General features: G+C 38.5%; 1 protein-coding gene across 2 annotated transcripts in view; it reads right to left on the minus strand.

Moving 5' to 3' along the window:
• Nucleotides 1-24,418, minus strand: part of CCDC141 (coiled-coil domain containing 141) — a 164,082-nt gene that overhangs the window by 12,083 nt on the left and 127,581 nt on the right. For both annotated transcript variants that reach the window (XM_005857641.2, XM_014546421.1), the window contains exons 13-21: nucleotides 22,802-22,981; nucleotides 22,099-22,224; nucleotides 19,904-20,092; nucleotides 18,654-18,833; nucleotides 16,807-16,956; nucleotides 9,960-10,100; nucleotides 8,996-9,190; nucleotides 7,014-7,197; nucleotides 2,888-3,000 (exon numbers count right to left, since the gene is read on the minus strand). In XM_005857641.2, the coding sequence (XP_005857703.1) occupies nucleotides 2,888-3,000; nucleotides 7,014-7,197; nucleotides 8,996-9,190; nucleotides 9,960-10,100; nucleotides 16,807-16,956; nucleotides 18,654-18,833; nucleotides 19,904-20,092; nucleotides 22,099-22,224; nucleotides 22,802-22,981 (1,458 nt within the window). The remainder of the gene's footprint in view (nucleotides 1-2,887; nucleotides 3,001-7,013; nucleotides 7,198-8,995; nucleotides 9,191-9,959; nucleotides 10,101-16,806; nucleotides 16,957-18,653; nucleotides 18,834-19,903; nucleotides 20,093-22,098; nucleotides 22,225-22,801; nucleotides 22,982-24,418) is intronic.

The following is a 24,418-nucleotide window of genomic DNA, read 5'->3' on the forward strand; positions in this document are numbered from 1 at the left end:
ATGAAATTACCCCTCCAAGTTCACAGTTCCCCTCCTTCTCATTCCTTTGGTAAAGTTTATTGCCAATAAAAATTGGTTGTTCAAAGGCCCAGAAGGGTGGAAGTCTTCTGAACTCAGATTCATCTTTAGAGCATCTCCCTGCTATACAAAGTGATAGTTAGTGAGTGCCTGGGCCAGAAAAGTTGGAGGGACAGTGCCATATAATAATCACTTGGAAGAAAAAAGGCTACTTGCAACCTTTAAGTGAATATATTCCACACAAGGCTGATGTCCTCCCATAAGATTTATAAAATTACCCCTCCAAGTTCACAGTTCCCCTCCTCATTTCTTTGATAAAGTTCATTGCCAATAAAAATTGGTTGTTCAAAGGCCCAGAAGGGAAAAAAAGTAATTGTTACAACAGAATGCACCTGCAGGAGCACTCTTTAGAGAAAGGTGTGATTGTACACTGCAATTTAAACCATTAGGAGAGTCTGGGGGAGCAGCAATGAGGCAGAAATGACTAAGGATTTCTGGTGTAGCAAAAAGCAGGATATCCAGAGAACTTAAGCAAAATGCTTGCGAGACTCATGAAGAGAGGGAGGAAATATCACTGAACGTTAAAAAACACACACAATTGAGAACAAAGGACAATATCTTGCTCCTGCATTTCATGGGGTTCTGTCTTAGTCATGGAGGTTGAGGGGTTTTGCAAACTGCTGTGGAGCCAGTGTGAGGGCTGAGAGGACTTGGTGAAGGTGAGAAAAGACACGGGTACACAAGTGACAACACCAGTTTAGAATGATGATTCTACTGCAACAGAAGGTTCTCTGTTTCACCTGGAACATGGTCATTGCATGAGCCTTCAAGAAATAGGTATGCCCATCAAAGTACACATTCTACACTGACTCAGAGGATTAGGGGGACACATTTTGGGGGATATTCAGCTTTAGCCTCAATTCTAAAACCTAAACTAGTTTTTATTACTGGTCACTCTGCATTAGTACACACTTGATACCTAATTCCAAATGGCAGCTGTTGTAGAAAGAACGTTAGATCTTAAATCATATCTAAGTTCAAATTCCAGGTCCACCACTACTGACTGGGAGCCCAGGAAAACACTTTCACCCTCTCTGAGCTTCCCTCTGAAACAAACAAACAAAAAACACATTTGCCCTAGCTCCATTGCAAGGTTATGTGGAAATCACTGATGTAATTATGTATGCGAATCCTTTGTAAATCTCAAATTGCTATACAAATAGAAAGGATTATTATCACTAGTTCAGCCTTGACAGGGATGCCTGGGCCTACTTTTTAATAGCTCCTAAAATGAGCCATAGTATCAAGCATAAAAACTAGTCATTGAGGCTTCTCATGCAAACATCTGTAAGTGCTAGGAAGCGTTCTCTGACAAGCTTTTATTCAGGCTCCAACTCCCAAGGGCAATACTGATGCCAGTTTCTCTTGCCAGAAAGGCCTCTCCTCATTTTTACCACCTGATCCAACCTTTCTGAGCTATAGAATGATTCTTTTCTGTACTAATACTTTGAGTTTTTACTATAAATATCAAAACCCCTTCTGGAGAAGCTGCTTTAGGCAAAATATAGTGCAAATGTGTGGGTGCAATACTGAAGAGAGCCATAGCGTTTCCTCAGATATAACAGGCAGGCGAGTTAGGGATGGTAATGGTAGTTATATTGGTGATTGTGCCAGGAAAAAACACAATGCTAGGGGAGACCAGAGGAAGTGACACCTAAGGAAGGTGATGTGGAGGAGGCAGTGTTTGGCTTTGCCTATGAGAGATGGTAAGATTTGGAGAAACAGAGATAGAAGGTCATGTGTTTGAAGTAAAGGTTTAGAAGCAGGAAACCTAGGAATGTGGGGGTAGCAGACCAGTGAGACAGGAACTTATAATGACTATAGAAGCACAGGTAATTCCATACTGCTTTCCACAGTGGCTGCACCAGTCTGCATTATCAGTTGCATTTTTATACACCAATAATGAACTATCAGAAAGGGAAACTAAGAAAACAATCCCATTTACTATTGCATCAAAAAATAAAATAAAATATCTAGGAATAAATTTAACCAAGGATGTAAAAGACCTGTACTCAGAAAATTATAAGACACTGAAGAAAGAAATTGAAGAAGATACAAATAAGTGGAAGCATATACTGTGTTCATGGGTAGGAAGAATTAACATCATTAAAAAGTCCATACTACCCAAAGCAATCTATAGATTCAATGCAATTCCTATCAAGACACCAATAGCACATTTCCCAGAACTAGAACAAATATTCCAAAAATTTATATGGAACCACAAAAGACCCTGAATAGCCACATCAATCTTGAGAAAAAAGAACATAGTTGGAGGAATTACGCTACCTGTTACCAAACTATACTACAAGGCTATAGTAATCAAAATAGCATCGATTTTCTATTTCATGAATAATGCTAATGATTAGTTTAATATTTCTGTGAAGTTAATAGTTCAATGAACATAATACCTGAAACATAGTTTTATTTTTATTTTCTCTTGGGCCACAATCTGGAGAGAAAATAAAAACTTACATTCATTATTTATGACTAAAAACATAAGGTTACTTAATGCAGCCTTTACTTTGATTTTAATAGTGAACATTTATCCTTTAGGATATGACCCATGAAAATGTAAATGAGACATCTTAATTGTGTTTAGACTTATTCTAACAATGTGTTTTCTCTGCAGTGATGAAAAAGAAACAGAATTATCAGAAACACCCAAATAATTATGTTAGAAAACTGTGAAACAAATGTGCACATTATGTCCCTTGAGAACTTCCCTTAGAACACCTTTGCACCAGAAGACACCTGATGAACACATTTTTATTTATACCACTTGAACGTACATATTCGGAGAAGACATTACCTTCAGCTTTTCTTCAAGCTCTGTGAGAGAGCTACATAATTCAGTAATAGATTCAAGAACCTCTTTGTGTTTTGCCACAATTTTTTCAGTACATTTCTGCCCTTCTTCAAAACCTGAAGGAGAAGGAATAAAACTATCTTTAAAAGTCAAATCCTTGGCAAAAAAAACACACCAAAACAGGTTTTAATTCATCTCCCCAGTGTCTGGTGTGAGGTCTGGTAGATAGTAAGTGCTTAATAAAATATGTGCTAAACAGATAAATAAATAAAGGCATTTTTGAGAACCAGGTATTCTAGAAAAGTGCTTACATTTACTGTATCATGTCTCTTTTATGTAACCTAAATAATGTTGCTATATTAATATTCTTAAAGCTGAATTCCAATCAGTTTTACCCAATTCAGAAGGTTCAGTGGTTCTTCAGTACCTAGAGCGTATGCATTCAAGGCCCTCAATAATATGGGTTTAACTTGCCTCTCTCAAACATTTATCACCCTAATTCTCTCACATATTTCATCTCTGGCCAAACTGGACAAGAAACTCTTCCCTCAAAATCCTCACAGCCACTGAGCATTCTTTCCTGTACTGGGAATGCCCTTCCCCCATTCCATTTCCACTGTCAAAACCCTACCTACTTTTCAAGCTCTACCTTAAGTGGCAACATCTTTGTGAAAATGTTTTTCATCTTTCCCAAATGCATTTAATCTCTCCCGATTGGAATAATGAACATGTCTACCACGTAGTGAGTGCATAGGCACTTCATATGCATTATCTAATGTAATCCCCCTCAAATAGGTTCTCTTGTATTTTACAAATGAAGAATCTGAGACTCAAAAGAGCCTCTTCTGGTAACCCAGACAATAACTGGAGGACCAGGGATTCAAACCTGGTCTACTGCAATCCAAAGTTTAGGCTGAACTGGACTGACTGCACATCATTATGGGCTGAAATGTGTTCCTCCTCAAACTCACATGCTGTAGTCCCAATCCCCAGTATCTCAGAATGTAACCCTATTTGAAGATAAGGTTTTCAAAGTGGTAATTAAGTTAAAAAGAGGCCATTAAGGTGAGGCCCTAAACCAGTGATGGCGAACCTATGACACGTGTGTCAGAGGTGACATGCGAACTCATTTTTTTGGTTGATTTTTCTTTGTTAAATGGCATTTAAATATATAAAATAAATATCAAAAATATAAGTCTTTGTTTTACTATGGTTGCAAATATCAAAAAATTTCTATATGTGACACGGCACCTGAGTTGTTAGGGTTTTTCAAAAATGCTGACAGGCCGAGCTCAAAAGGTTCGCCATCACAGCCCTAAACCAATATGACTAGTGTCCTTTTAAGAACAGGAAGAGACAACAGGGGCGTGTGTGCATAGAGGGGTGTCCATGTGAAGAGGCAGCAAGGGGTGGCCATCTGCAAGCCAAGGAAAGAAGCCTGAGGAGAGACCGACCCTGTCAGTACCTTGATCTTACACTCCCAGCCACCAGAACTGGGGGAAATAAATTCCTGTTATTTAAGCCACCCAGTCTGTGGTGTGTTGCTATGGCAGCCTGAGCTAATAGACACACTTTATACCTCCCTCACTGTATTTACCATATCATGATTTCTAAGCCGACCATGGATTCTTGAATGAAGGAGCTAGATTTTATTTGTCTTTATATTGGTTAGAACTCCTAGTACTTAATAGGTAGTCAAAAATCTTTGTGATAAATTTACTTGCATTAAAATTCTGGGTTCAGTAATGTTTGGGCAACCTGCAAGAGTAGATGATTTAGCCCTAACTGGTTTGGCTCAGTGGATAGAGCGTCGGCCTGCGGACTGAGGGGTCCCAGGTTCGATTCCAGTCAAGGGCATGTACTTTGGTTGCAGGCACATCCCCAGTGGCGGGTGTGCAGGAGGCAGCTGATTGATGTTTCTCTCTCATCGATGTTTCTAACTCTCTATCCCTCTCCCTTCCTTTCTGTAAAAAATCAATAAAATATATTTTAAAAAGGCAGTGGGTGATGTTGTGCCAGTTCTCAAGGGGCCTTGCTGGTTTCAGTCCTCTCTCTTGGGCCCCGTCTCTGCCATGGGAACAAGGCTAGTCTGCTGTGGGATGAGAGATCATGTGGAACAGAGCGGGGTGACCCGCCCAAGGCCATCCCAGAGCGGCCAGCTTCAGCCGACTCTCCAGCAGCCACTCAGCCCAGCTAAGCTCAGCCCCAATAGGAGAACCTCCCAGCTGACCCACAGACCCGTGAACAAACATCAATGTTTACTGAGGTGTCGTGGTTGGTTGTTATTTGGCATTGCTGTGGCAATGGACAGTTCTGGGTTAAACATTTTGTTTCCTAAGCTGCTGAAGCAGAGCAGGCCCCACGCCTGGTCATGAGGGAAGCGCCTGCCAGGTGTGTCGCTCTGGAAAGCTGCACTCCGGGCCGGTTCCCCTTCCCAGCCAAGCTCCCTGGAAGTGGTAGCTCTCAATGGCTCCCGCGAGGTTGATACATTTTTGGTGAACTACAATGGATTCAGTAAGACAGTTTATTTCTGTCAAAGTTAAAGGATGACATTTGAGATGGAATTAATTCTGTGTATCTTGATTAGAATATAATAAAAATGTGTCAATTAACCTCTGGGCTCAGTCATAAGATTGAATATGTACTTTGATTTATTTGGAGATAGTAATTTCTCATAGAATCGATGAACATTTATCAATTATCACATATTACGTATCTTCAGGACAAAAGCATTAGAACACATTTCAATTTAATAATTCCACAACTGCTTTGGGATGTGGGGGTCGGGTTAAAAGATAAGAGGATGGGAAAAGAAAGTAATTTCTGGGCCATCCTAATGCTACTTCTAAATAAAACTTGTGTATTAACTTGTGGACTGAGAAGGGCTTGTCCTTTCTTATTCGCAGCCCTACTGTGGGGACTCTTCTGCCTGAGGACTGTGCTAGTTTACTGAAGGGTCTCCCCTTCCGACTGCAACTTGGCATCTCCCTCCATCTCAATATAAACAAATGAAGCATGTTGCACCACCTGTTGCTATCTTCTTTTGGGGATGAATTTGCCTGGTCACTGGGAGTAAGTCTTGGTCTCAGTTAATAATGTCTGGGAATTGATGAAACATTCCTCACTGCTCTCAAGGACTGTCATTATCCAGGGGGCATCTTAAATGGGAGCCTCCTTTAGCTAGAAGGACTTCTCAGATAGTAGAGCTGACAACTTACCTCTCCTAGTCATGGAGAAGAGGAAAGAAGAACCCATGAGATGATAATTTTAGTTTTTCCATTTACTCCATGAGTGAGAACAAGGCAAGAGAAAATTTTCCATCTTTCTTATGTCCACAAACCATAACTGTCATAGAAATGAGAAGGCTGTAGACTTTAGTCTTAGCTTGATACTTATTTAAAGTATCATGGGAAATTTGTATGTTTTTCAAGGAATCACACTAGTGGAAATTAGATTTTTTTTGGTCTACAAAAGCTGAGTATTGTCCAGTTTTATTGCCCTGGAATTACCCTGGAGATGGGCAGCAAGAATGGGGAGAGAGGAAGACAGAGAAGGAGGTTTACATAAGGTAGCTAAAAATCTGCAAGCTTCATCTGCAGACAGAAGTTCCATCCTCTATTTCCCAGTGTTTACTTTTGATGGTTGTGAGCTCTTATCTTGAGCCTTTTCCCTGAATAGATTGGTGTAGAGAGGACCATGAGGACTTGTGACCCTCTGCTTTCTGCTAGATTAGGTTCAGCATAGGTTTGTTTCATGGGAAATCATGGTATATTTTAAAAGAGATCTCACCAATTAACCAAAGAACTGGTATGCATATATGCACAACCCATGGACATAGACAGTAGTGTGGTGAAAGGCCTGGGGCTGGGAGAGGGTGCAGGCTAGGACTCACTGGGGAAAAGAAGGAGACATCTGTAGCACTTTCAACAATAAAGATAAAAAATATTTCATGTAAAACCACGTGAAATACATTAGAAAAATATCTATTCACACTTATGCCTTTAGCTAGTCATGGCCTCAAATAAGTTTTCTCTTTCATATATGAGGGGGAAAGCTTTATGGAATTATTAAAACACCTTTTAAATCTGAGAGAGAGACAGAGAGACAGAGAGAGAGAGAGAGAGCTCACCATATAATCGCTGAGCGAGGTCACTGATCTCCTGAATCCTTTCTTCTTGCTGAGGCACTGAAGGCGTGATAAACTTATTGAACTGCTGGTGGAGAATTTCCACAGCCTCCCTTGTCTGGCATTCTGTGGAATATTTTCCAACTCTTACAACTGTGGCACTTGCATCTTCACACCAAAAATGACACTAAATTAAAATGGAACAAAGCATAGATTAAAGAGACACCATCATTCTAATGTTCTTTGCTTTGGTCACTGAAGTATCAAATTTAAATTTTCTCAAACTTTATATTCACATTAGTTTGAATTCTCTAAGTCTTAATAAAAAATATCAAAGCATGATCATATACTTTGTACTTGGATATTAGAGTCAGATAAGAAAAAGTATGAAAATTCATTTGATTTTCTTCCTTCTTAAATTTGTCTGAAGCATAATTCCTAGGAGGAAGGTTGCATATTTGCAAGAACAGGCAATATAAAAAGTGTATGGCACTAAAAATCCAAATATAAGCTAAAAGGAAATTAAAAAGCCCAAACACAAAATCCAGCCTAATTTATTGAAACCATTAACAATACATGAATAAAGTATTGCCTGATTATCACTCAAATGACTTATCTTTTAAGAATGAGATGTAGTCTATGGATTAAGGAAATATCATCTAAGGAATAAAATTTGACCTTTTTTGTAATAGAAGACAGTCATATTTTCAAAGCACACTGGAGAACTGAGTTTCTTCACTAAAATAAATAACCATGATGGAAGGGACATGTCTGACCAAGGCCACAAGCTCTTACACTGATTGGAAAATAGAAACACATGACTTTGTTAGGAGCCAGCTTTGAATAAGTGCCGCAGAGCTACAGCAAACCTGTGTGTTATAGAAGAGTGATCATCTGGATCCTTCTTAATATGATGTTAAATCTAAAAACTCTACTGCATCAGTGGTAAATAGAGGTGTTTGTTTCTTGGTTGTTTTTTTTTAAATATTAGAATAATGGGCTACAAAGAACACTCAAGAACTTCGAGTGCAGAGTTTCTTCAATATAAGTGTGCAGCCCCACTGGTGTGGCTCAGTGTTTGAGCATCGACCTATGAACCAGGAGATCGTGGTTCAATTCCCGGTCAGGGCACATGCTTGGTTGTGTGCTTGATCCCCAGTAGAGGGTGTGCAGGAGGCAGCCCATCAATGATTCTCATCATTGATGTTTCTTTCTCTCTCATTCGAGTGCAGAGTTTCTTCAATATAAATGTGCAGCCCCACTGGTGTGGCTGAGTGTTTGAGCATCGACCTATGAACCAGGAGATCATGGTTCAATTCCCGGTCAGGGCACATGCTTGGTTGTGTGCTTGATCCCCAGTAGAGGGTGTGCAGGAGGCAGCCCATCAATGATTCTCATCATTGATGTTTCTTTCTCTCTCTCCCTCTCCCTTACTCTCTGAAATCAATAAAAATATATTTAAATATGTGTGTGTGAAAATAACTTTAACATGTCAATTTTATATATTTTATGTATACTCTTCCATTTTATCCTTTTGAGAAAATAAAAATAACACCAATAACAATTTTTATACCTGAAAAATCCAAGTATCACCCTTTCTTTCTAAAAACTTTCATATTCTGTGAAGTAAATAAATCATTTTGGGTATTTTAAACAGATACCCAGCAGTGAACATAATTTCATGATTGTTAAACATCTTGAGTTGACAAGGTTATGGAGAAAGGAGAAACTCTCATATGTTGCCAGTAAGAGAAAGTCAAGTCTTTCTGAAGGGCAAATTGGATAATACAATCAAAATGTTGTAACATTCATCCCCTTTGGTTCAGCAATTCTACTTTAGGAAATTGTCTAAACAAGTAATCATGGAAAGGAGAATGATACATGGGCTTAACGACAATAATAGCTACTACATCATTGTTTTAAAGTCTCAGAGTGATTTTCTAGGACAGCATTACAGTATGGACACCACGACAGGAAGCAGATACCTCTTCTATCATCTCGTGGAGGTGCTCGGTCAGGTCCAAATTCTTCTTGTAATCTGTTACAACTTTATCAAACTCATCCACATGTTTTTGCAAATCCTTCATGGCTTCCAAAAGGTCAGTAACTTTACTATTTGGGTAATTTAAGAAAGATTCAGGAGTCTTGTTCTCAACTTTTTCCATTTTCCTTTTCAAAACCTGTGCCAAAAATTAAAAATTTTTAAATAAAATTCAATTTTTATTTAAGAGGCTAGCTGACTAAATATTAGAGAAACACTTGGGAAAACTATTTGAAGCTTTCTCCATTATAATATATTAAAATTATAATTTTTACAAATGAATTTTGGAAAGAATGGGCTTTCTTCTAGATAGTATATTGATTCAGCATTCAGCAAACATATAGAAAATTAACTGTAGACCAGGGTCTATCCCAGATTTTGAGAATGATACTATGATAAAAAAAATAAGACAATGATCATAAAATCAGATATTTTATTGTCTTCAGTAAGTTCACTGTCTCCTGGAAAAGGCATTCACATAACCTAGTCTGTAGATGTGATAATCAAGGTAGGTGTACAGAACTATAGAAGCAGTGGAGAAAGGTCCTTACATAAGCAGGTGCGAGGGGAAAAAGAAGGATGTACAAAAGGTATATGCATGTATGCATATGTGTGTATGTGTGTGCATGTGTGTGAGTGTGTATGTTTGTGTGTGTTGGGGGCAAGAATGGAAGCAGAGAGGCTAGGTAGGTTTGATAGAAACCATTCTGGAGCTGCTTTCAAAGATAAATCAATTTATTATATATTTTACATAAAAAATTTAATTGCTATAAAAATGGATAACTACCTTTTCAGTCCCAATGCTGAAAAAAAACCCCAAAGGATTAGGCATCTAGAATTGAAATGCAAAATGATTTTGCAATAACTGTAGTTGTGCATGCAAATACACACACACACTTTTTCATTACCTGTATTTTCTCAGCATACATATCAACTTGTTGAATTTGGTATTTCAGAGCCTTCAGATTCTTAGCTTTTTCATTTTTCTTAGTGTAATTAAACTTCAAATTGTTAAATTTCTTTTTGATATCCTTGAATGACTCTCTGAGCTGCAGGTCAATAAAAAGAAAGAGGTGATTTCCTTAAAATGAGAACAGTAATATTCACTTGTAATAAATGAAAACATCTAAACACTTCAAAATATTCATAATCTTTAAGATGTGTTCAGTGATTTTCAATAGAAAACATGTCAGCTAAGTGAACATATATTGTGAATTTAAACATATCCCCAAAATATAAGTAATTATGAATTTGTCTTAGTACTTTTAGAGTTTAATTTATAATTAGCCTTACTGTTATAGAACATCCTTTGGCCTCCACCAATAAAGTTTTTAAGATATCATGAACTTTAGACAACTCTAATTTTCCTATTTGTACTTATTTGGTATCATTTTTCCATTCATTCCATTCTCTGTGTGTTTGACATCTGCTGTTTAGATGGGAAAGATCAACATCTATTTGAAAATATGTGATGAATGGAGAAAGGCTGAATCTTAACCCTTTAATTCTAAGCCATGAAATTTTAAGTCTATTCTGGATGAAGAAATTGAAGATGGATAAAAAATGAGTGCAATTTCATTTCCATTGGTTTCAGAATGTAAGCACTTCCACTGAAAATGACCTAAAGGCCAAAGAATGTTCATGGCACTATGGGTATGTGACATGGGATCGGCTTCTCTCTGACACATAAGCTCCTCTGACAAAGTTGCTGGCACTTTTCTCTTTGGGTCCCACTGGAAATCCATCTTAAATGTGCCTTTCCCAGCTGGGATTCAGGACCGCTGCAGATACAAGTGGGAGGCAGCATGCACGAACCACCTTCAGCAAAAAGAAATCTCATCATGCTTACTTTTCTTATCTGCACCTTTTAATATGAAAACTTAACTTCCTATCTAATCACCACGTAACCTGTGATCATATTTTTAAAGGAATTGAGTGTCATGGTCGCTTGACTGTGGTATCATTGTTCGTGCAGCTGTTTCTAACTTTAGCTAGCTTGTCAACTATGGGGAATGGTGGCGATGGCTAAGACAACTGCTCAACTGGAGCACATAAGCCACCGAAACACCAAAGCTTGGGGCAAGATGAAATTTACCCAGAAAATATTTGAATGTTGTTATAATTCATATTCATAAAAATCTATGAAAGTCTTACATAATTCAGAGGGAGATTTTTTTTCCTAGTGAATAGTATGATTTTCCTACCTTCCCACTTGCCTGTCTTTGCTATGGAATAAGCAGACTAAGTTAATATAGCTATAATTAGGGGGGAAATAGGAAGACTTTAAAACTGTAGGTCTTTTGACACTAGCAGAATGAGCATCCTCACCAAATGTCCCAGGGAGCAGTAAGCCTCTCTCAGGGTTAGGAATGAACAAAGCTTCGTTGAGAAGAAACAGAAGGGAAAGAGGCTGACGACAAGGAGACTGGCTTGCTATTCTTAGTGCTGGTTGAGGCAGTGTTGGCACAAGAATGTATTATTAGTGAGTCTGTTGCTGACAAGGCCAATTTATGTAGGGGACGTGGGACATTTTAAAACTAAGGAAGTACATTTCACACAAAAGCCTTTCATTAGAACTATGGCACATGTTTGGCCAGAACTAAAAACACAGAACAAGTAGTCCATTTCTTTTAATGGCCATTTCATGAGCTTCATTTCTTGCCCACCATTGTGCCCAATCCAGACAAAAGCTTTCTGATTGATGCTCATTTTAGGAAGAGAAAGCTGCAATGTTGTCATCTCCCAGGGATGCTTGCATTTGACATGAAGGGACCCAAAGACTCACAATTTAACCGGAATGATTTGTTATACAATTAGTAATGGCAGACTATTAAGCCTTAGTGCTGGAGAGATTTCGGGATAAGACTTTCTTGCCCTCCTTCCGTAAAGCAACTACACCGCTGTCTTGCTGTGCTTAAGGCCAGTCTTGTACCGGCAGAAAGTAGGGGGCTTGGAAAGAGAAGACAGTTGCCCCGTTTTAAATTATAGGTGGCAGCATGCCTCAGTAGTGCCCATTTTATCCACCCTGCAAGTTTTGTGTCCATAATGTATTTAATTTTTATTTCCCGAATATAACTATGATGTTACAATTTAGCTCTCTATATCCTTTAGAAAGAAGAGGCATTTTGTAGATGTAAAACACCAAACTTTTAACAGATTTCAACCATATGAGATGGACGTTTTCAGAACAAATCACAATAGTTCCTATTCTCTTACACATGTCATCGAATGGACCCAGGGTGGGGCCTGATGACGGGTGGCTGTGACTGAAGTCCCAGGGGCTTTAACCTGCCCTGGGCTCTGATTCCTGAGGACCTCTGCATTCTTATGACCCTCCTGTCACCACAGAGCCATGCTGATATTTGCTGAATGACAATAACTTAGGTTTTTCTCTTAAAATGATGAACAAAAGTTATCAATCTACAAAAAAAAATAATTTTCTGTGCTGCCCTGATCAAGTCTTTTACTCATCTATACACACATTTTCTGCTTCTTTTCTTGCTAGGGGGTGACTGTCCATGGTCATTTTGTCAATGGCAAACCACCATGCAATGTCAGGAGGCTTAATAATTGTATATGTGTCTATAGCTGCACCATTCCCCCATTCTAATTTATCATTTCTAATCTGCCTTATATCCATGGAACAAAAACTCTGACATATGATAGAAAGATAGGTAGATAGATAGATATACAGATATATATCATTTTCTGTTTCCTTCCTGATGGTTAGATGTTGCTACAGTGCAAAAAAATTCAGGCTAAGTAATATAATTATATGAAAGCTTCTGATTGCAAATTTGAGAAAATGGATAGCAACCCAATTCTGTCATTACTATTCTTTTCAGCAAAGTAATTGTTTGTGGTCTATAATGAGACTCTAGCTACAAATTTCCATTAACATCATGTAAATGTAGAGGTAATTTTTTATCAGATTGCAAGAAGAAAATATGCTCAATATTAACTTATTACATTTCTAAATGAAGATGGTAAAGAATGAATAATGATGTTCTGTCATATAATATGGCAGAGAATGTCTATAGTGCTTTGTGTATTAATAGCTTATTTATATTGTCAGGCAACAAAACATAATGAAATTCAACATTCATGCATACAAACATATCTTTGTGGGAAATGGGTGAGAAAAAAATCACAAAATATGTCAGTCTGAAGACTGTGTTTTCTAGTAGGAAGACATGGAGAAAATGAATTTTCATAATTTCCCATGTCATTTAGTATATGAAATTTAAAAAACTAATATTTTAACCAAAGATGATCAAGGCCCAAAACCATGATTCTTTGTCTTTGAGAAATTATCACATTTTTAAAAATCACATTTAGAACATCTCACTTCATTTTGCCTTGAGGTACCATGTCCTTTTCTAAGGGCCTTTCATGTAGTTAAAACCATGTATGTTAGTTATGGCAACATCAAGAAAGTAATTTTGGTTGAAATGACCAAATTAACTGTTATTGTATCAGATCATACAAACAGCCTATGACATATACACCACAGAATAAAGATAGGTGAGAAAAGTATAGAAAAGAAGTACATTTGACATCAGATGTGCAGTGATTGAATGAACTAAAACATTCACTGAAAGGTGAAGTCTGAGTTTAGCAACTGACAGGTGTGTTGGTGGCCAGTAAATGAGCCCCTGGCCCAAAGCTGACTCCTGACATTCTCTGAGCTGAAACTCTGCAGTCCTATGGCAACACAATAGGTGAAAACTATCGTATACATCTCATCCGAGGAATAAAGATGTTAAACCAGATATCCTTCAAAATTCATTTCAACTCAGAATCTGTGAACTTGCAAAAAGCCCTTTAAGAAAACAATGAAATATTAGAAGAAAAACGTGTTTTCAAATCAACATATAAGCCAAACCAATGGACACGGACAACAGGGGGATGAGAGCATGAGTGTGTGTGGGGGGGTTAATAGGGGGATGAGGACACATTTGTAATACCTTAACCAATAAAGAAATTAAAGATTAAAAAATAAAGGAAAATATGTGCTTCAATGAATCATGTTGAGGTGGACTATTGCTCATTAGTAATATTCCTTTCTGAAAAATCTCTTCGAAAAGTTGAGAGCAAAATATATTCCTGGTATTGTTTTTTGTTACTAAAATAAATGCATTAATTTATATATGCATATAATCTCATTCAAAATTATATTTGTAGGAAAGATTTCAGAACATGCTATGTTGAAAACATTCCATTAAGAACAAGGGGAAATGGAGATTAGAATTTGGATAAATCATCTCTTCCATGAATATTCCGACACTCTATCTACTGAGCCAAACCGGTTAGGACCCGACTTTATTTTTTTATACAAAAAAAGTAGTGGAACATGTTGCTTTTAGTTTTACAAAAAAACTATTTGAATTATCTATACCAAAATTTTAATGATGACAAAAATAATAAAACTGTCTAGGTGTCAAATATTCACTTGGAATCAGTCATGTGTTTGTACTCTGATATTCATAATACAAGCTAGAACACACATATCTTTATTTTACTAAAGGGCACTGAAAATATTACTTGTAATTACTTTCCCTTTTAGGCGCATGATTGGAAAGGCCAAGGTGTAGACACTACACTGTGACATGCCTAATATACCTCTACAAGAAAGGAAAGGGGAGAAAGGACCAACGATGTTCAAAGACCCTTTACATGTGAAAGTATAACCTACATCAAAGATTAGTTGGGTTTGAAGTAGAAGCAAAGGGGAAGAGCAGGTCTCTTAATATTTAAGATCATGTTAGAGTGACATCTGATTCCTAAATCAAGCTTGCACATATCTGGTTGCTCATTCCTGGTAAGGTACAGACAATCCTGGGGCATCCCTACTATGACTGGAAGAGTGATCTCTTGTCCTTGCCAGCTGGCTCCCAGCACGGGCTCATCACAAGGCAGCCCTGTAAACAGAACCCACTGTGGGAAGGGCCTGAACAGGGAGACCCAGCACCACAAATGCCACAGCGCTTCATGGAGGTGGTAACTGAGCAGTAAGGGACTGGGAATAAGCCTTAGCCAGCTCCACTTGTGGTTTCCGTAGAGGCTGAATATCACAGCAGGAAGAGCAATTTTCAGCAAGACAAAAACGTTACCACAAAGAAGAAGAAGAAGAACAGGAGGAGAAGGAGGAGGGAGGAAAAGAAAGATGGGGAGAAGGAAGAAGAGGAAAGAAGATAACTTTGGCGAAAGATAGTAAACACATTGTTTTCATGACTGCAAATCTAAATTTTATAGCTTTGGGGAGAATAATGCTCTCCTAGGATTGCTTTCCTTATTAACTGCAGTACTGGAAGCAGAAGAGGCAATTCTACTACCTAGTGGGCAGGATACACGATGAGTTTAACCCTGAATGAATCTCTAGCCCCAAATGACTGCCTGGAACAGCATCTGAGTGGAAACTACAGTCCTGCAGCACATTGCTAAAATGAACATCATTATTGATTTAGTTGTTGCTTCCCTCCCGTTGAATGGGATCCAAGTGGCCTCTCCTGCTCTTTTCCCTCTTCCTTTCCCTCTAGCAGTGCTTGCCTGGCCCTTACCTGTGGTTTATGAAAATGTGGCCTGCAGGAAAGGGCTCTTCAAGTTCAGTTACAAATACTTTAGTCCATGCTCTAATGTTGTTTGATATGTTTGGGCCTGCATCGTAAAACTGGTCATAACCAGAACCTTCAAGTAGGTTTACTTCCTAATAGATTTGTGACGAATGGACTCAGAGACATTTTGCTCTAAATGGGGATGGATCTGAAATCATGGAACCTGTGTTCTGTCAATCCCCAGTTGAGAGTTGGGACCCTTGCTATCCTGAACAGGTAGAGCTTTGAATGGAAAGTTTAATTAGGGAAGGTTAGTGGTTGCGGTCCAGTATGTGTCTGGGGATTGGGGGTCAAGTAGAATTGAGGGAGAGGAGGTCAAATTTTGTGATAGGGGAGTGCACTGATGTGAAGGACAATTTTCATCTGTTCATTATTTATCTCTAGGAGTTGTTTTGCCAGAAAAGCTACTCTGAATAAATAAAAAATCAGATACTTGACTTTGGTGATAAGACTTTGTAGCCTCTGAGGCAAAGAGCCCACTCTCCTGGCCCTTAGCATCTGCTCCACCACGAGTCAGTGGCACTTAAATAGAACCTCAGCAGGTGGAGCTGACTGCAAAGGGATAGTGTCACCCTTCCTGCCCCGACAGGCTGCATGCACGCAACAGATACGTGCTATAAGGGTGTGAGTGGGGGGAGAAAAAAAGCATATAATAAATTCTAGGTTTTTCAATGCATTGACAATGTACTGATTTCAACAAGTTTGGGAGCTTGAAGTTTACTCAAACATTGAGTTCTGAGACCATTGCTCTGTGGATTAAAAGTCAAGAGTGTGCCCTGGCTGGTGTTAGAATGTCGGCCCATGCACCTAAAGGTTGAGGGTTCAATTCCCAGTCAAAGGGCATGTACCTAGGTTGCAGGTGACCGGTTAGGGCACGTGCAGGAGGCAACCAGTTGATGTTTCTCTTTCCGCAATGTCTCTCTCTCTCTCTCTCTCTCTCTCTCTCTCTCTCTTCAACTCTCTCTGAAAAGCAATGGAAAAAATATCCTCTGGTGATAGGAAAAAAAATATTTTAAATGTCAGGAGTGAAAAGAAAGTCTCCTGATTCTGTGTGTGTGCATACGTGCAAACACAAACATTGAGACAAGTGTTGGCTCAGAGAGGCTTTTGGTAGTGTGTCAGTCTGACCCCTGCCACCCACCTCGCTTATCTCATCCCTCGTGGCACAGTACTGCAAGCTGCCAGCCAGGGTCCGCCCATACTCCTGGGCTCGGGCTCTCCAGTTCACGCTCTCCCCCTCAAGGATGTCCAGCTGCCGCTGCAGGTTCTTTGCAGACACATTAGTGCAGCTCTGAAAGCGAAAGAGAAATGGCAATGACAAAGGGAACAGGCAAAGCAGCAGGGAGACAAGTAGGCTATTTACCTGCATTATGAAACTCATGAGTGACATTTTAAAAAACAGGCTCCTGAAATACCTTCAGCATATTTGAATATAAGGATTTCAGAAAGAAACCAGACACCCAACATGGTGGGAAAGGTGAACCGTTAAACTTCCAGTCTTAAAACTTCAGTTTTGAAGCCTGCTCATCACACCAGCTCCTTAGAGACACCACTCATTACAAGGTGTAATTTTTACCTCAAAAGGCAGAAAGCAAGCATTAGAAACATTTGGCTTCTGCGCAGTAATTTTCCTGTCAACTGGAGCTTCAACTCCGGTTCATTATGCAAGTGCTCCCTCCAATCTCCACTCAGCAGAGGGCTGCCAGGGCCAAGGCCAGATGTGACTGAAGAACAATTTGCATTATTTGTGCAAAGTGAGGAGTCTTACTTCTTTCTTTTTAAAGTAAATTTACTAATAAAATAAAACTCTTTATTTAAAAAAAGCCCCTTCTTGGTAAAAATAGATTCCATTAACAGATATTTTTATTCCTAGATCTTTCAATTAAAAAAATACTTTAGGTTCAGTGCATTCCATAGAGTTTAGTGGATACTTAAATTAACTTTAAAATAAAATTGGCCATTATTTTGATTAATATTCTACAGAATAAACATAATCTTCTTTCCCTTAAATTGGGAGTTTAGAGGATATATATATATTTTTAAGTTCAAATATACATATATTTTGCATCAGAGCCCAATGTGCTGTTTATGAAAATTTGGTCTGGAATGATTTCCTTGTCTTTAGACACCTCGGTAAGGTACACCCATCCTGTGGAATCAAGCAGTTCAACGGTAATGCCCAGAGCCTTTGATCTCCACCAGGGGGCTCTTACATGATGAGCTTTTATGGCTAAAGCAGGTTCATCATTTACAAAGTGGGGGTCCCGGGCCAGGTGATCTTTAGGATACCCTCCAGATCTGCAATGCTAAGGCAGCATATTGCCCAAGAAATAAAACAGGAGCCACATGAATAATTTTAAATTTTCTAGTAGTCATATTAAAAAGTAAAAAAAAAAATAGGTGAAATTAATATTCATAATAGAGTTTAATCAACTAAATCCAAATGTTAACATTTTACCACATAACCAAATATAAATATATTAATAAGGATTTTTGATACTAAGTGCTTGAAATCTGGTATGCATTTCACACTCACAGCACATCTCAATTTTTGCTACATTTCTATCAGAAATACTTTATCTGTAATTAAATTTCATAGTTTCTAGTTTAAAATGGGAATATCCAAGTTGTTCCCAAGATATTTAAAAGTCTTCCAATAACTACATTGTAAACTTCTAAAATAAAATTAAAAGTTTAGTTCCTTAGTTGCACTGAGCACATTTCCAATGCAAAAAAATTAACTGCTGTATTAGAAAACACATTTTTAATTAGCATGAGAATAGATGTATTAAACAAGACTTTTGTAATCAGATTTTTCTTCTTAAAATGTTTTTCTTTTGTTATAGATGCTAGAAACTCACCACCGATAATTGCCCCGTGCTTTAATGCATTTTTAAATGTAGCATACACCAGGCAGTCTGCCTAGCTTCCCCCCTGTGACACCCCAGCTATCATTAGCGATGAGCGATGGTGTCTGAAGTGGCTTACAGGCCGCTGCGCTGATGAGATGATGTCCACTCCCAGGCAAAGGGCCAATTTGTGGAGCTGGTCTATATGTGCCTGCTTTTCCTGAGAGCGACGGAGGCGAACCTGGGCATCGCGAGCATTATCCAGTTCCGTTGGCTGCTCTAGAAACTCCAATTCTCTTGATTTGAGGAGATGTTCAAGCTGGAATACAGAGCATTTACAATTAACTTGTGTTTCATTTTTATGGAGACAGATTTTTTAAAGCCTATTTCCTATTACATATTTTCCTAGCTGGTCAAATGCTGCCAAGTCCCTCTATAATTATTAGTGCTATAACCAAATAAGAGTTACAATGCTGCAAATCTTTAAGGTAAAGCTGAGGGCCTAATGTCATTCCTATTAAAGAAGAAAACACTCTTTTTTTGGTCATAGTCTAAAACCTTAGGAACATCTAGGTCTATGATCTGAGTAAATTCAGAGGCTGTTTTAAAGAGATATCAATATATCTCTATTTTCTGTTAATAAAGGCTATTAACACTTTGCAGACCAGTAGTTTTATTGCTAGCTTTACCCAGTGGCCAGATAAGTTTCTATTGAGTGGTACAAAAAATGTTTTACATAATGTTAAAGGCATGCTTTAAAATTAAATACCCATTGCATTTTGAAGTTATTTATTATATGTTCTTACAAGCTAATATCTTTTTAAAGTATGATGCTTTGTAAAATACTGTGTACTATGAAGCGAGAATTCTCGTGATCCGTCCACAGTGAATTTTTACTGCGTACTCTATGATGTCAGGTACCTGAGATACAAAAAATAAAAAATAAGTCGAATTTGTTTTCTTCCCTCAAAGAGCTTACACTTGAGTTTGGGTTAAAAAATTATTAAAAATCAAGATGCTACAATGACAGATAAGTGGAGTAACTAATGAGAGTTCTAGAAATTTAGAAGAGAGGAAAGTTAGTCCAAGCAAGGTAAGATCATTGGAAGGAGGGGCAGGGTTTAGAGAGTCGAGGAGAGAGAAAAATGCCTGTCAGATAATGGCAGCCTGGGAGTCAAAGAGTTGGAGACGTGTGCACTGTCTTTGAGGGACAGAGAGGAGCTGTTTGGCTGAAATATAAGGGAGGATAGAGGTACAGTAAGAGAAACCTTGGAGGCCCAATGTGGAAAGCTGCTAATATCAGAGTAAACAATGTGGCTTTTACTTACATAATAATTTATATTTCCTTTTAGAACGGAGGGTCTTGCAGACATCTATGACAAGTCTCACCTCTTCCTTGACTTGGTGGAACTGGACTGTCTTGTACAGGATGTCCTCATAGTCCTGGATCCTCTCTTTCTGTTTTTGATGGAGTTGAATGAGGTCCTTCAGCTGTTGATACTTCTCTTTCACAGGGGCTCCTTTGCCATTTAACTCCTCTGATTCTTTTATAATGTATTGAACCTCATCATTCAGTTGCTAAAATGTTGACAGCCATAAAAGAAATTCAGCTTTCAGAGAGCTCTTTACTTAATAATGGACTATATGAAGATCTAAATAACCAGCAATTCTCTCATTTGTTAACAAAAACTTATCGTGAGCCTCACCCCCACTGCTGCAAATTCCGGTATTGTGTTTGATTCTAGAGGTATATTATTCCATCCCTATCTTCTCAGATTTTTTTTAAATTATGAGCAATGAAAAAAAAAGTATATCAAAGTTAGGTGATGAAATGAAAAGTCATGTGTTTCCATAGCTCACCAAATATTCTAGTTATCTGCTAAGTAAATGTGTTTCAGATATATTTTTAAACATATTTTTATTGATTTCAGAGAGGAATGGAGAGAGAGAGATAGAAACATCAATGATGAGAGAGAATCATTGATCGGCTGCCTCCTTCATGCCCCAATTGGGGATTGAGCCTGCAACCCGGGCATGTGCCCTTGACCAGAATCGAACCTGGGATCCCTCTGTCCACAAGCCGACACTCTATCCATTGAGACAAACCAGCCAGGGCCAGATATTTTATGAAGCCATGAGCATCTCTGATATTTAGAATCAGGTGGTTTGGTAAGAACACCAAAAGAGGAGAAGTATAAAAATATTTTAGGGGAATTGCTTGTCCTCCTGATAAAAGCATGATCAGAATGAACCACAGCTGAATAGCACAGTAGATATGCTGCTTCAAAAGTGGCCACCCTGAATCCACAAATAGCCACCTCGATTAGGGAGGGGTAAACTGCCTTCCCTTTTACCCAGCATTACTCATACATCCCTCATAGAGTTCCAGATCTTGGGGTAGAATTTGCAAAGCGTGGACAACTCAGAGAGGACGCTACTATAATTTTGGATCTTACAGCAAAGATAAAAATAATGGAAATGATTTAGGCTAAGGAAATACTTTGCAGAAGAGTGACCTAATAAGGGTCTTCAAGTTTAAATCAAGCAGGTAGGCATCAAATAATATGCATATCACAGAGACAGAGCTAAAGAAGCTAGACATAGCTAATGTAGAGGAGTTTGCACATACACACACTCTTGCATGTGCAGGACATGTGCACACAAGCACACACAAAATGCAAATAAGCATACAACACAGGGCACATCAATAAACCTCACATATAGGCTAATTGGATTTTCTAAGAGTCACTGTCAGCTACAATGTTTTGTGTATGTGGGTGGGGGTTGATTATATACTATATAGGTTTGTTGGAAATGAATGTAAATTAGATATTTTGTAAAAGAATCTTCAGTCTTCTAAATCTGGGATTCTTTATAGCCAACACAAAGTTGTGACAAACAGAAACACGGGTATCTTAACTTTGCAGCAAAGAACAGGAACCCAGTCAGGAGGATTACATGACTGGTGACCATTTGTGGCAGTTGTGTTGAGTTTAGGAGTGGCAGCAGGTGGGGGTATGCAATGCATCAGCAGTCAGGGTCTGGGAGCATGGCTCCTGGTTATCTCTCTCACATCCTGAGGGCTCTCTGAGAGGGAAAATAGGTGAGCGCAGCAAAATTCCTGGGAAGGTGGTAGGAGCCTGGGGTGCCAGAGAGTGGAAACAGTGACATCACTTTGGACACGTCAGGGGCAGAGGGCAGCTTAGCCTCTGTGTCAGAGGGTGCTCATCCTTGTTCTGAGATGACTCGATCTAAAACATGGCTATCCCCCTTAGAAAATGACTGCAGTGCATATATGTATGATCAATACATTAATAAGAAAATAATTTAATGTAAATTATAATAATCTAAGATAATTACCTTTAGGACATTTTACAGCCCAAATATTTGTGTATCTTCAGATACAGAATAGTGAGAAAAGAAAACAGTAAAAAAAAAAGTGTGTTTTTAAGTGGATTTTTAGACAAGCAATGCTTTAAAAAAAAAGTCATTCATCAGTCTGTTAAAATTAATTAGGTAAACTGCAATCGAATGGTTAAAAAAATGTTTTCCATTCACCCAAGTCTATCAGTTGGTTGCTTTACCTGGAACTGAGGCTTCATTGCCTTCCAGTTTTTCCTTAGACCTAAAATGGTCTGGAGGCTCCCTCCAAGGTCAAGTGCAGACACAGGCATGAGTGCTTCCTGAAGAAGTTTTAAGTTGTGAGTAGTCTGAAATAAACATGGGATGGATAAGCATTTGTTTTCTTTGCCACCATCAGCAAATACATTACGATCATTCTGGTGATGACATGCTGTGTCATCAAACTTTTCAACCCCATGAAAACACTCATGACCTCGAGTGAGCTCCTGGTTCTAAACCACATTAATGAAGAAAAGCATAGGCCCTCGGTTTCCCTTCCCTCTTTTGGTTTTATTGTGGTAAAATATACATAACGCAGTTGAACATTTTAACCATTTCTAAGTGTGCAGTTCGGTGGCATTAACATTCACATGGGTGTGCAACCATCACCACCGTCCATCTCCAGAACTTCTTCATCATCCCTAACGCAGCTCTGTACCCATTAAACACTAACTCCCATTCCCACCCTCATCTCAGCCCCTGGTGACTTCTAGTCTGAGTTTGACTACTCCAGGTACTTCACATAAGAGGAATCATATCATATTCATCCCTTTGTATCTGACTTATTTCACTTAACATAATGTTTTCAAGGTTCCTCCACGCTGTACCATGTGCCAGGATTTCATTTCTTTTTAAGATGGAATGTCCCCACTGCGTGTTCCTCACCTTTCTCAGTTGCTCTTTGAACGCTCCCCACTGCTGCTTCACAGGCTGGCTCGCAGAGGCTGTGAGTCGCCATGCCATCCGAAGGCGGCCGAGTTCTTCCCTTTCTGCCTTCAGACTTTCCATAGTGTTCTCCATAATGTGCACTTTATTTTTCACATTTAATATTTCATTCTCTTTTGCCTGTTAAATTAATAATCCATACAATGGCTTTTCTTTCCCAAGAAATACAACATTTTTTCATATATCTACTCTAGGAGGCAAACACAATCACAACCAAAGCAGAGCACAGACAGTTCTAGTAGAAAGACAAGACAGGAGCGCGCCTGCTCAGGGGCAGGCTAGGCTCTCAGAACCCATGTTCCCTGCTTGCACACCAGGTACTGAGTTCTTCAAGCACCCAGTGGTGCTGGAGTCACCTGCTAGAGTCTATTTCCTGGGGCTCAAGAGGGTGACTGAATGAGCTCCTGGATACAGAAATATTAAAGTGAAGATTACTTTAATGCATACTTTTTAAAGTGTATTTTACCTTTCATTTTAACACACTCAATAGCAGATCTCACAACCTCAGTATTAGGGAATAGGAGGGGGCAAATTGCTCTAGGCCATCTTTTCTTAAACTACTCCATTGTATATATTACAAGGATTTTAAGTTTCCCAGTTCCTCAAGTTACTTCCTTTTGTAAGAACTGAAATGTGCATCTGTATCTTCATTTTTGTATGTCTATTGTGCAACCAGAAGCACAGTATCTAAGTTTAAAGATTCCCTTCCCAGATTCTAGATGTTCTAGCTGACTGATGTGAAATCCTTTAAACAATGGTTTTAAACAAGGGGAAATTTAATTGGAGGAAGAAAGATAAAAGAGGCAAAGAGTAAGATCATGTGCTATTTGACGCACAAACATCGAAAAATGCAGAAGAATAATTGTTTGGCAAAACCATGATTTTTACTTTGATGACCAACTGTTCTCAATAAATCCTTGACTTTCTAAGGAGCAAATGTACATGGATTTCTACAATGACAGTGACAACTAAGTATCTAAAAGTCAAGGGACCTCTTAGATTGTAGTCAGAAGATGGTGTCATAAAACTGTAACAGGATATTTTAAAATAATAAACCATCTTATTTTTAAATTAATTTAAACAGCATTAATATTGCATATTTATATTCCTATATTAATTTAGACATTATAAAAATCCAATTAATTGCAAAAAAAAGATAATTGCAGGTCCTAAAGAGATTTTTGCCCATGAATTTGGGGATCTGGGAATCAAATGATACATTCTTTAATTATGATTAACAAGATGCTAAATATTATGAAAGATATTTGATAACTTCAGCTGGATCCAGCCCAAATCATAATTTTAATCTATGCTATAAGTAAAGTTAGGGTATCTTTCACCTACTATTAAGAAACTACTAATCAAAATGTAATGTAATACACAGTTTAATGTAAATGTGGACCTTGCAGCATGCCAATGTCAGCTATCCCGCAGCAGGGAGTGATGGTCTGAGTGAGGTCTGGAAAAGGGAGAGATATAGCAGCATTTGTTGATGTCTGGCTGGCAGGATCCAAAAACAGTGATTATGTACTTGGCAGACTTAAGTGTTTTGACCTC

Source organism: Myotis brandtii, unplaced genomic scaffold (genome assembly GCF_000412655.1).
Source record: "Myotis brandtii unplaced genomic scaffold, ASM41265v1 scaffold112, whole genome shotgun sequence".
NCBI lineage: Eukaryota > Metazoa > Chordata > Mammalia > Chiroptera > Vespertilionidae > Myotis > Myotis brandtii.